The sequence below is a fragment of the Haemorhous mexicanus genome, chromosome 11 (assembly GCF_027477595.1).
Source record: "Haemorhous mexicanus isolate bHaeMex1 chromosome 11, bHaeMex1.pri, whole genome shotgun sequence".
In the NCBI taxonomy this organism is placed as follows: domain Eukaryota; kingdom Metazoa; phylum Chordata; class Aves; order Passeriformes; family Fringillidae; genus Haemorhous; species Haemorhous mexicanus.
Genome location: NC_082351.1, coordinates 20,544,222 through 20,557,514, shown reverse-complemented (window position 1 = coordinate 20,557,514; position 13,293 = coordinate 20,544,222). Strand labels below are relative to the sequence as shown.

Below are 13,293 nucleotides of genomic sequence, written 5' to 3'. Positions count from 1 at the left end.
AGGCAAAACCTCACTGTCCTACATCCCCACTATATTCACTTGGCAATAATTATTACGATTCCCCTTTTAGTAATTCAATTTCCATTAACTGACACTCACAGTGGAGGTTAGTTGATTTGAGAGAATCATTCTGGAAGGAAGATTAAGCTTTTGTATCCCCATTATTTCCTAAACTCTGCCCTATCAATTATCTTGTCTCCCATCCTAGGGGAGATTTCCTCTCCCAAGCACACCTGCAAAGGCCCTTTAATTTCTGTCTGCAGTGGAAGGGGCTGGGAGGGCACCCTTTACCTTTGCTTTACACTGATAATAGACAAACCAGTGATCACAAGTATTTCCAAATGTTAAAAGGCCCTGCAGTCCCCTCTGCTTTTCCCTGGAGCCAGCTTTTGTCTTGAGGAGCACAGCAAATGACTCAGGATGCCCTACAGAAAAGGTGGCCAGCCTCAAGCCAACCCGGCCACAAAAAGTTTTCTGCAGTCCCCTGTGCTTGCCCCAGAATCACCCTGGGAAGTATCTCAGGCCAGAGACAGCTTCCTCACCTGCCTTGAAGGAAGGAAGGGGACAGGCCCTTGCAGGAGAAATCAGATGAGAAAATAGAACAGAACTTGTGCAGCCCTGGAACCTCCTTGGTGCAGGGGAAAAGCCTCATTCCCCATACCCACAGCTTGTGAAGAAAGAGGCTGGTTTAAACACTTCCCTTTATTCACTGCACTTAGATCTGTGCCAACGTGTGTTTTAACTTTATTAATATTGCAGTAATATCATTATTAATGGAAACGTGTGCATTAATTTTTAATATTATATGAATATTGATATTAAAGATATGCTATAGAATATTGTTAATATCCCACCACACTGGAGGCATTTCCATGTTTATTGCCAGATTTTAGGTTAGCAGAGAGGCCTTGCAGGAAAGGGCACGATCATATATAATGAGCTGCTGCCTTAATTAGATTAGGTGCTTATTAGGGAAGGGGAAGCAAGGTGTTTGGGGTTTGAGGGTGCACAGCTGGCTGAGCCAGCACACACTTGTGAGCCTGGGGGACTGCAGGGAAGGCTCTGCTGTTGAGCACCAGCAAGCCCAGCTGAAACTCAGCTTCATCTGCATCCTCCTGCCCACAATTCACCCCTGAAAAATTTTGCCACTTCAAAAAAGCAGTGTTACAGAGGTGACACAAAAGTAAATTATTCTGGTTGTGTGGCAAGGGGGACTCAAATCTGAGTGGGTGCATACAGAAGAGACAGGTCACCCTAACAAAATGGTTTTGTTCTGTGATGCCCCTAAATGGTTTTACAGAACCAGTAACTGAAAGGAGCTGAACTGGCTGAAGGTCATCATGGTGTTTGAGAAGATTAAAGGGAATAATGTATACCTCTACAGAGAACACTTTAAGGTAAGAAAAGTGATTATTGTTGGTACTGTTAGTTTGTAGTGGTGTGGGAAACAGTAGTCTTGTTGTGACCCCAAAGCTCTACTGTGCTTGAAGATCATGTAACATTTCTTGTCAAGAGGGACTGAGCTAATTTTCCTCATCAGCACAAATCACCAAATCAAAGGATGACACCAGCAAGTGTGACCCCAGGCCAAGGTCCCTGCCAGTGCCTCCCCCTACCCCAGCAGCTCTGGGATTTGTTCTTTCTGCACAGATGGATATTCAAAAGAAACAGAAGGTGCTAAGAATCCCTTGATTTAAACAAGATGTCTCAGGAGTTTGATCCTGACAATGTGTAATGTGTTTTCCAAAAGGAATTAGAAAATTGCAGGAAGAGAATATACTGTGCAAATGCAAGAAGACTTTGATAACAGCAAAATCAATGTGCCTTTCTCTGTTACAGAGATATGAAATGGCAAACCAGCAGGGGTACAGTCATTAGACTGATCAATAATTCTGAGCACAGGAATGGAGATGAGTTTAATGAACACCAGCAAATCACCCATGGTTTCTCAAGGAGGGTCTTGAGTGCAGGCAGACCTAGCCCAGTGCAGTAGGACACATTCCAAGGATTTGGCAGGGCAGGTTCCCCCATGTGACACGTGTGCCTTGGAGGATGGTGGCAGCCTTTGGGTCACTGTGCCTGGTCATCAGGGCTGGGAAAGGCTGGATGTGAAAGGCTGAAGCTGAGCAATCCTGGTGCACTGAAGGGAGAAGGATGAATGGCAGCTTGTTTTGTGACAAGAAGTACAATGCAGGGTGACAGCAGAGTGCACAGGAGAGGAGGAAAGAGCAATATAACCACAGAGGAGAGGTGTAAACCCCCCTGTGGCAGGGGTTTCCCAAAAACCTGAGTGTGAGTAGCTTAGTGGGGCAGAAAATGAAAGCAAGCACAATGCCAAAAGGACAGAAATTCTCCTCTGCAAAACCTGGGAAACTCTGTGCATATTAATTGTGTGCCAGGAGTGCTCAGAGTACCCCAGACGGATGGTTCACCCCAAACACCTTGCTTCCTCTTTCCTAATAAGCATGTAATCAAATTAAGGCACCAGACATCAGGTGTTACAGGCACATCCCTGTCCCCAGAAGTTCACAAATCTTCCAGGCCACATAAAGCAAGTGCCTGTGCTGTACTTAGCACGTACCTGCATTGCTGCAGCCTGAGCCAGCCTGGGATGCAATGACTGCCCTGCATCCCAGCAGATGGTACAGGAAGGATGGGCCATGGACCCTGCAGAGCTCTGCACTGCACTGCTTGGGCAGTGTCTCTCTTCCTAGGCTGGGATTTCCACCAGGTCTCCCAAACTCTGGTGCTGTGCCTCTGCCACAGCAATGTAACACACGGAAAGGATTAAATCTGCTTTTAAAGCATAATGTGGCTTTGTAAATCCCAAGGCAATAATGCAATGCAGAAGCAGACTAAAAATATGGCCTGGTTCCAGCCCAGCAAGCAGGGCTGGGTCTTCTTTATTAACTTTTTCTCTTGCACATGTGAGTGCACTCATGTCATTTCATGCAGAGATTTGTGGATTCTTTCACCGCAAAGGGGCAGATGTGGCTCTTGCTGCAAGGAGTTTGCAAACCAGCAAAGCTGATATTAATTCCAGGGGGTGCAGGATTCACCCTTTATTTACTCTTCCAGGCTACATGGGAGCCCAGGCTGCAGAGGACACCTCTGACCTCTTTCATGGGACCAGAAGGGTCAGCTGAGGGAAAGGCATCAGTGAGGCAGCTGCCAACATTCTCACTCTTTCCAAAAATTTCACCACATCCTGTAGAATTAGTGGGTTCCTAGTTTTTTCCTATCCAATTTCTTTTCTCACATGGATGAAACCTTGACAGAAATGTCCCCCACCCCTTCAAATCCAACAGCAAAATTTCCTGACTGTGGCGGTGTCCTAATTCCAGCTCCCTTCCCCACCCTTTCATTAAACTCTCCAAAGTCGCTAACAAACCTTTCACACATTGCAACAGAGCCTTCAACTATTTGGATTTGGTTTACATCAGCACTTAGGCTCAGACAGATATTGCACAAACAGTTAGAAAAAGTCTGTCCTGCTGAGTATTTAGGACCTATTGGGGAGGAAAATCATTGCCAAGCTCTCTATCCCCACTGGCAGCTCCATGGCAGGTCCTGTAGAGCCCAGTTCCTGCAGCCTCCCTCATCAGCCTGCCGGGTCACCCTTTGGTGATGCTCAGCCCAAACATGTCCCTCCTTGCTTTCACATCACAGCTCCAGCTTTACTTCTGCCTGTGATGCTGCTGGCTCCTTGGCTCAGGTGCCCACGTTCTCCCCCTGTAGTCACTGCAGCTTGGCTGAACATATTCCCTCTTCATCCACCTTCCTCCACACCCAGATGTCTCCTGGGGCTCTGCTGGACCTGGCTCCCAGGGGCAGCTCAGCCCTGTGGGCACCCCAAGCTGGTGTCAGTGCCCCAGAGCCACCGCAGCCCTGAGGCACCCAGGGGCTGTCCCCTCACCCTTGGCACAGCACACTGAGGGACCTGCTGTGTACTGTGAGCCTGCAAAGCCTAATGAGGGAGGGAAAGGAAAAGGAAAGGAAAAAGCCCAGTTGATTTACTCGACTATCAAGCCACTCAACATTTCCTTTCCAGCACCCTCCTGCAAGTGCTCAGTGACAGATGGGGACAGATTGAGTGGTTCGATGCAGTGAGGTAATATTCCACTAAATCATTCCTCTTTCTCTCACTGTCAGAAGGCACCCAGACTTCAGCCCTTCCTCTGAATCTTCCTGTGTTTCCCTCCTTAATGACAAAGCCATTTTAGCTCTACCTCTGCTAAAATTTCTGAGAGAAGCAAGCACTGCTGTTTATATGCTATGATAAAATGGGTGTTGTAAAACAGTTAGCAAAAGGAAGGAGTGAATCACCCTGAGACAGAGAGGGTTCTGGTGCTGTTTCCTGGTGTTTCTGATTTCTTTTTCTTGCCTGTGTGCTGGGGCTGAGCCCCAGACCCTGGTGCAGGAGCCCTGGTTGGGCAGGCAGCAGGCTCTGGGCAGGTGTGCCGTGGGCAGGCGCGCAGGCTCACACTGCACGTCTCACAGATGGAAGATCCTTTTTTTTTCTCTGGATGATTTGTTCCAATGGTTAATCATCCTCACACAAACACAGGATTATTTTTTTTTAATGACATACCAGTAGATAACATTCAGAAACTTTAGGATGGGCTTTCTCTCCACCGGGCAATCTCTTGATTTCTGCCTACTCTATGAATGCCATGATGACTGACTAAAATTAGCTGTGACTTCACAGCTTCCCTGTGTCCTTGCAAGACTAGCTTTGAACTTGAAAGCCTCCTACACAAAGTGCTTTGTGCTATCAACCTGGTCAAAGCAGATGAGAAAAATATGGCACTGAATGCAGTGGCCTTCCAATAAATAGATCCACAGTATAGCCATGCATGACTCGAGATCAAAGACAGAGTGCAAGTGCTGAGGTCATTAAATATGAATAGAAATACAGAAATGCAACAGCTTGCATGAAAGGCTGAGCTTGACTTTAAAGTGATGAAAGCTTGTGTAGTCAGCGATTGTTCACCCGTGATAATGCTCTTGCCATCAGAGGTTCTCTGCATTAGAAAGGTGAATAACTAATTATTCTTGGGATAAAGCATTGAGGTGTGGGGCAGGTAATGACTTGTACCAAATAGGCTTGGAGATGCTCAGCATCAGCAGCTCTAGGGAAAGTCAGAGTGCCACAGGTGTCAAGCTAGAAAATCAGCTCCCAGTCACGAGTTCTACAACAGATGGATAAGGATTTACCTCTCACAAATCCTTCAGGAATGACATGGCATCAGAGGTCACCAGCATGAAAAAAGGTTTGGGGTAAGATATCCATAGGCACAGCCCCAACCCAGCACAACTTGGCACCAGCTTTTAGGAGACCATCTTCACAGATGGTCTTTCTCGGCTGGCTGCATTTCTTCAATATGTCATATATTTTTTAATATTCTGAAGCCTAAGAACATCATTGCATGTGAAATGCTTCCTGGTTCCTATCACAATAGAGTTAATTATAGCCTGTGCACTGTTTTGAGCAACTACAAAGGAAGCTGTGAAAAAAATGATGACTTTAGGAAACCTCTATTAGAAAACAGCCCCCCTGCCATGTTTCTAATAATTTTTTGATTAGCAGCATAACTGTCTAATGAGGTTTCTGGGGCATTCTGATACTGTATGGAATGATCCAATCTGCAGCCTGAGCTAATGGAGTGACACTTAGCATTGCTTTCTGCCAATATGTGTCTGTTACTCTGGAGCCACTTCCCTCAGGGTGGTTTGTTGGCAATGCTGAGCAAGCACAGGTGCCTCCAAGGAGCAAGGTGACTGTGCTTAACCATGTGGGGCAAGTGGCAGAGATCCAGCCACGTCCTTTTCTGGGAAAAGAGGGAAAATGCCAGCTTTGCTCTCCTCTGAGCTCTGCACAGTGTGTCCCAGGGCAGTCCCACAGCATATGGCAGAGCAGCCTTCTGAAGATGTAGCTGCACCACATCCAGGTAGAGCCTCAGGAAAGAACTGTTGCTATCAGACTGAGCCAAATTCCTGCCCTTTTCCTCGAGGCTACTGGCTTCACATCATTTTGGGAGGCAGCTTTGCCTCCTCTGTGCAGAGCTGGTATTGGAAAAGCAAATGATGACAGCTTGTGGGCTACACATCCCCTGCTCATCTTTCACCTCTAGCACAACCACTGAACGAGACCTTTACCCAGCAACATAATTTGGCTGAAGCCAAATGTTTCAGCTTCTTTCCAAATCTATCAGCAGAGCTACAAGCACCCCAGAGTACTGCAGGCACTGAGTGCTGTAAATCAGAGATCATCTTAGCTGCTAACTGGAATTTCAGACCAGTGTCATTTTTCAAACTGGCCTGACATTTAAGTCTATACTAAAAACCTCCACTGACTTCAAGATTTTGGCTGGAAACACTTGTAAGGAATGTGTTAAATACCTGGGGAGTGAGTGAAGGTGCCAGCAGCAATCAAGATTTTTCTGGAGCAGCTCTCAGCTGCAATCCCTCACCACAGATATGCAGAAGCAGCATGCTGTGACCTCTGAGCCAGACTGTGAAGAACCTCTGGGGGAGATGATATTGGTATTTCCTGTAGTGCTCAGCACTTGTGGTGCCAGAATATGGGAAACTATCATGCAGCTGCCTGGAGGGGTGGAGAGAAGACTGAATGTACATTCTGGTGAAGCATAGGTTGATGGGAGAGCTGGGAGAGCCCCGCTGCTGTGCAGCTACCAAACCTCCCAAGTACTTTGTGTTTTGGTCAGTGGGGATGGGGAGAGGGGTTCAAACCATCTGAGTTTTTGCAAGAGAGCCCAGGACTTGTACAAGCAGCAATAGCTTCTCATGTGGGAGTAATTATTAACGCCCAGCTCTCACTGAGTCTCAGTCCTTGGCACTTCTGAGTGAGACTGAAAGTGCTCTGGTTTTTGCAGGATGGAGAATTTACAGCCACACCTCACAGTCCATACAGCAGCAACAACCCCTCTCTGTGCTCATTCCACTCTCCCCAACATTATTTCTCTCTTTTTGTTTTTTTAATCCAGAACAGGTTTTTATCCTCCCCGACACCCCTTCTCTGATCTTGGTCAAACCATTTAATCTCTGTGACCCACTTTCCCCATATGCAGACTAAAGGCTGCTATTTGAATGCTGTGCTTTGGAAGTGCTTTTTTTTTTTTTTTTCCTTTTGCAACTTTCTTATATTTTCTCAGATTTCAGAAGGAATATTTGTCTTCAGGTGCTTCTCCAGCATCTTCTGGTTTTCCACACTTTCTTGGTGCACTCTCAGCCAGCAAAGTACTGTTTTTTGGTGTGCGGGCACTGAATACTCCTTAATTTTCTGCCATGTCTTTGATATTTAGTTTCACATCTTTTGGAATTAAGCCCTATTGTAGAACACTCATCTAAACCCTGAATTAAAGCAACTGGAGCTCCTTCTCTTTTGTACTACCACAGCCTGGATCATAATCTGACTGACATCACAAGTACCTAAAATATAAAATTAACTTCAAACATTAACTTCAAACAGCAGTAATTTTGCCCTCAGAGTATATCAGGAGTCCTGAGACAGCCCTGTGTGCAAGCAAAAGGCATGGTATACAGATAAATGTTTTTTTTCTGTATGCTTGTGCTGTAGCAAGGCTGGGTCTGGATGCCACTGATGGGTGATAGCATAGCACCCGTTATCTTCACTTATCTTCACCAGTAAGAACCAATCACCCATCTTGTGGGGGCATCAGTGAGCCAGGGGATGCCTCTGCACAGAGGCTGGGATTCAATACAGCAGCACTGCTTGATAAGCCAAGCCTAAATAAAACCATCAGGTCACCCAAAGGTGAGTGTTCATCCCCCACATATACTACTGACTCTACAACTTGTGTTCATTTTTTTTCTAGAAGTGAAAAATCTGGTCCTTGCAGCTTTTAAGGAGATTTTAAAATAACTATTTTCCCATCTCTGTGGTTTAAATAGAATCATAACCATACTACTTATAGCCTGGAAGAGAGAGAGGATGCCAAAATATCAGACATTTTTAATAGAGTAAAGAGAAAGAAAATATTGGCTTGGTTACGAGCAGGATTAGGAAAAAGATGGCAAGATCCGAGTTACAGACCACAGCTCTAGGCCCCTACTATGTAGGCAGCTTCTGAGAGAAATATGAGATATGAGAAAAGGTCCAAAAGTTGGAACCCTGCAGAAAAGACCTAAAAGTAAATCAGGGGTATAAAGTATACTTGGAACACATCTCCCAGCAACAGCATCCATGCCTTGCCCCAGTCTCTGTAAAACAACTCTACTCCATTTCTCTTCAAGACTCACTAAGCTATCATCTTATTTTCCAGCCTGAAAATATAATTAGCAGAGATAACCAGCTGTTGCTGTGATCTGAAGTATGTGACAGCTTTCCTTCTGTACCCAGGTGCATTTTCAAGATGCTTTAGAAATGATCATTAAGTCTCACTTTGTTTTAAAGATACCCCATCCACGGTCATATTTCTGAGCCCAGTTCTGGCAGCACTGGTACTGCAACTGTACTAAAAAACTGAAATTGCAACCTTCTCCTTATGCACTGCAGGAAATGCTGCCTTCCTGGTGTTCAAATCCCAGCTAGGGGTGGAAAACGAGACTTAAACCAAACCAGGAGCCCCACCTAATTTCATTCCCTGCCTCAATCTGAAGCTGCCACCTTTGCCCTCTTCTGATCTGCCACGTCTCTTTTGTGCTTCCTTCAAAGTCACTAAGGACAACTATTTCTCAGTTGATGTCTACCAGTTTTGAACTACTCTCTACAGAAATACTCAGCAGATGCAGATTGTATCCTTGCTATTTTGTGTGAGACTTGAGCTCCAGCACATGTTTGTTAAATGTTACATGATCAATCAGAGAGGGGAAGCACCTCAGGGACTTCCTCTGAGAGAGCTAAGAAGTTGGGCCAGGATCCTGCCATCAGGTTACTGGTTGAAATACTTTCAGAGACATTTTTGTAGAACAGAGCAGGTTAAAATGCCATGCTTAATAAATGTAAGCTTCCCATTAAGAATATAGTTTATAAATGAGTAGGGTATTGACCAAGCCACAGCGTTAAAAAACTGCTTTGCCAACTAAAATTAGCCATCCACAATTACACACTCTTTTCTGTCATTAACAGAGGAGCAATTAGCTACAACAGAAATTTGGTTTCAGCAGAGACAAAGAACTGTGCTATTTAAACCTGTTGCCCATCATGAATTTAAGTCTTCTTAAAAATAGCTTTAGTCACTTTTATTGGTATAAACACCTAAATTGAGATCTAACAGCAAATAAGGATTGTGCTTGTCCATAATAACCTTAGCTGTGAAATCTACTCAGACACAAGACATACAACCTTCCACATACACAAGTTATTTGTCAGCAAAGCAGAATGCTGCCATTCTGAAACAATTACATACAGTAAAGGTTTTCAATATTTTATTAAAGAAAACAGTCAAAATGTACAAGTATTACCCAGGTTTGTAGATAACTTCCTATAAAGGCAGTAAAATATGAATTTCAATCTAGGTTTTAAAAACTGCTATAGTTGCTTATTTTTAAAGTTGGTATTTTAAAATCACGTTTCACAAATAGTTCTGAAATATTACCAAATTAATAGTGCAACAAGAAAATTTGAAATTAGTTCTACATTGTTTGCATGTCAAGCAAAAGTTATAACTAACAGCTTCAAATACTCAAACCATTTGAGAATGAATGAACCCAACAGCTCCCACCAAAACTGACTTCTGACCACATTAGGAACGTCCTCTTCATGTTCTTCACTTAAAATCAAATAATAATAAAACAACACCTCTTGAGGTCATCAAAAATAACTTTAGTATAAAATTGTCTTGGCCCTTATCAAATATTACATGAGTAAAATTGTTAAGCCTTTATCAAAACAGACAGGAATAGGGAAACAAAAAAAAAAAATGTCATGGCCTTAATCCGTATCTGTTGGAATCATGTTTAGAAACGTTAGAAGCAAGACCAGAAACTCGGAGCCCTGTTTAGTTTTTAAAAACCACACAATCACAAAGAAAAAAACAGCTTCTTACTGCCTAAGGTTTGGGGGTGTTCTGCTCAAGTACCTGTTCCCATAGACAGCAACCTGTTATGTTCTGAAGAGAGCATACGCAAAATATAGAAAAATAAATAAAATAGCTTCTTACAGCCTAAGGTTTGGGTGCTGGGTGGTGGTTTAGTATGTCCCCCACAGGTCACACTCTCTTGAGCTCATATGCAGAAACATGGAAATTTATATCCATCTTTCTTTTTTTTAGAAAGAGAAAAGTCCCCCTACATCCCAAAGCTCTTGAGATCGCAAAGGATGGTGCCCTGGGTGCTCTGGATGCTTTGGCAGCATGGGAAGTGGGCTCGGAGACAGACCCTGAGCTCCTTGTTGAAGATGAAGCAGAGGATTGGGTTGACCCCTGCCTGGGCAAACGTCATCCAGACGGAGGTGGTCAGGTACACCTGGGGGATGGAGCTGGCCTTAATGAAGACCCGCAGGTAGCAGGCCACAATGTAGGGGGACCACAGCAGCAGGAAGAGCAAGGTGATCATGTAGAACATCTTGCAGAGCCTTTTCTCCATCTTAAACTCCTCCAGCACCAGCAGCCTCTTGATCTGGCTGTGGGTGGCCTGCCTTATGCCCACGAGGGTGGGCGGCGTGGGCCCCCTGCCAAAGCCAGCCGTCCAGTTCGCAGCCGCTTGGCCGGTGGCTCCCGGCCCGTGGAAAGTCCAGTTCTGGCTAATGGCCGGCACCAGCTGGGCCGGCTTCATCTTGCGGTGGCCGTGGATGAAGAAGAGCAGCTTGATGTAGACCAGGTGGGTGGCGGCGATGACGGCCGCCAGCATGAGCATGAAGCCCAGCGTGTCATTGGCCTTGACGTAGCGGTGCTCGAAGATGCACTGTTCCTCCTCCCGGATGAACTTGTAGGTGCCCACGTCAAAGACGGGGGGAAAGGCCATGGCCATGGAGAGGGTCCACACCATGCACACCACAGCCAGGCAGGTCCAGCCCGTCATGCGCTTGGCGTAGAAGCGGTGGTGGGCGATGGCCATGTAGCGCGTGACCCCCACGCAGAAGAGCAGGAAGGCGGCGTGGAAGCAGAAGAGCACGGCCAGGAAGGCCAGCACCTTGCAGCTGAGGGGCCCGTGGGGCCAGGCGGCCCCGCTGCGCACCGACAGCATGACGAAGGGGAAGCAGGCGAGCGAGCGGAGCCCGTCGGCCAGGCAGAGGTCCAGCAGCAGGTAGTAGGGCGCGCGGTGCAGGTGCCGGTCCTTGAGGATGAGCCAGGCGAAGAGCACGTTACCGGCCAGGCTGACGCAGAGGATCAGCCCCAGCGTAGCGAGCTTCAGCCCGGAGGCGCTCAGCAGGCCGCCGGCGCTGGGCAGGTGCGGGCTGCTGCTGCTCCCCAGCTCGCTGCTGTTCGCCATCGGGTCCTTCCTCCTCCTCCTCCTCCTCCTCCTCCTCCTCTCCTCCTCCGCGCGGGCAGGGCCGGGGGCTCAGGGCCCGGGGCTCAGCGCCGCGGCAGCGCGCCGGGGCCGAGGGCCGCGCCGCCCGGCGCCCCCATGCCCGCAGCAGCCGCCGCCGCGCTGCCGCCGCCGCCCCGGCCGCCCCGGCGAGGCGGGGCGCTGCCGCCGCGCTCCCCGCGGGCCATGCGGCTCCCGCGCCCGCGCTAGCTCCGCGCCCGCCGCCGCCGCCGCCCCGGGGGCATCGGGGATGCGCTGGGGGGGAGGGGGGGGCGCGGAGCGCAGCGGAGCCTCCCCTTACCGCCGGCAGATGCTCCTCCGCGCCGAGCGAGGGGCCGGACGAGCCTGCGCACAGCGGCGGCGGCGGCTCTGCCCAGCTCCCGCCGAGGACAATGGGGTAAATCCCCCTCCCTCTCTCCCTCCTTTTTCCCTTCCCTCCTCCTGCTGCTGCTGCTCCTCCGTCCCTCCGCCCACGCCTCCGCCCCCCGCGCAGCCCGGCCCCTGCGGAGCGCTGGGCTGAGCCAGGCGCGCAGCGGCGCGGAGCGGCGCGGAGGTCCCGCGGAGGTCCCGCTGCCGCAGCGGGGATGGGAGCGGGGCTGGGCTCGGCTGGGCGGAGCGGAGCCGCCCCTAGCCGGACCCCGGGCCCCCGCCCTTCTCCCGCCTGGGGCGAGTGCCGGGATGGGGCTCGGGGGTAGCCGAGGTGAGGTGAGGGGGTAGCTCGAGGTGTGGTGAGGTGTCTGGCTCCAGCGGCCGTGGCGGGGATACCCTGCATCCCATTCGGGGGAGCGTGATGCGGTTCACAGCTGATGGAGACAGTGTATCTGGGCAAAAGACAGGTGTGTATGTGTGTATAATCCCATATACATGCATACGGTACCTATGGCACGTGTATTGGTTCAGTATAGCCACACATTAGTGGTACACCCGTGTCACAGTCACCAGTGTGCTTCTGCTGGATTTGGCCATATTAAATGGCCATTGAACTTCCTGCTTGCAAGCAAGGTGAGTCCAGCAGCACCTGTTGCAGAGCAGCATCCAGATGTGCTATCCCTTGCTTGGCAGGAGGGTTTGGAGGGGAAGGAGGCTTGCAGCAAGCTTACAGGGCAAATGTTTCAGTGTGAACATCAAGGAAAAGGTGCCTCTGCAATTCAGGAGCCTGACATTTGGGTTCCTAGTGGAACCTGTCATTTGGGGTCTGACTAGGGTTCTTGAGAAGATCAAAAAGGATGCTCTCCATGTTTCTGTGTTGTTCAGGGGCTTACCAACTCCCAGGCTTCGTTACACAGGACCCACAGAGGGCTGGGCAGGTTTTGTGAGCTGGATAAACCACATTTGACCCGACTAGCACAGAGCATCTGCTGATGCACCTGTGCTGTTGTGGTGCAGGTTTATAATGGGCAGTTTAATGTAGGCCAGTGAGACGCAGATCTCTGTCCTCTCTCTCCCACTTTGCCATCCTTGTGTATGTAGGGCAAGGCCTCTCTGCGTGCCTTGTAAGGCACGCACCAACGCATGGCCCTGGGCTCACTGGAGATGCTAATGCAATTATCGTACTATTACTGAGTTTCCTTCATGGCCTCTTGTGAAGGACACGTCTGAAATCCTTTTTGAGCCTTCTATTAAAAGCCATCAGTAAATTCAGCGTTATTCCAGAAACTGTAGCAATTCAATCATCTGCATCAGCCCCAAAAGCGAAGGTTGGTGGAGCATCTTTCGAGCAGATCTTTCTGGCTGGTTTCAGAAAGTCTTCCTGCATGTAGCAGGGACCAGGCTCTGACCCTGATCATGCCACCAGATGTCCAGAGCAGCTCTGCTGAGCTCCTGGCATTTTAACAGTGGTGA

The 13,293-nt window shown here is 48.5% G+C and overlaps 1 protein-coding gene across 1 annotated transcript; it reads right to left on the bottom strand.

The window, feature by feature from the left end:
• Positions 1-9,210: 9,210 nt before the first annotated feature.
• Positions 9,211-11,440, bottom strand: GPR27 (G protein-coupled receptor 27). Its single transcript, XM_059856820.1, has one exon. The coding sequence runs from the start codon at positions 11,413-11,415 to the stop codon at positions 10,273-10,275; it is 1,143 nt and encodes a 380-aa protein (XP_059712803.1). The 5' UTR covers positions 11,416-11,440; the 3' UTR covers positions 9,211-10,272.
• Between the last annotated feature and the right edge of the window lie 1,853 nt (positions 11,441-13,293).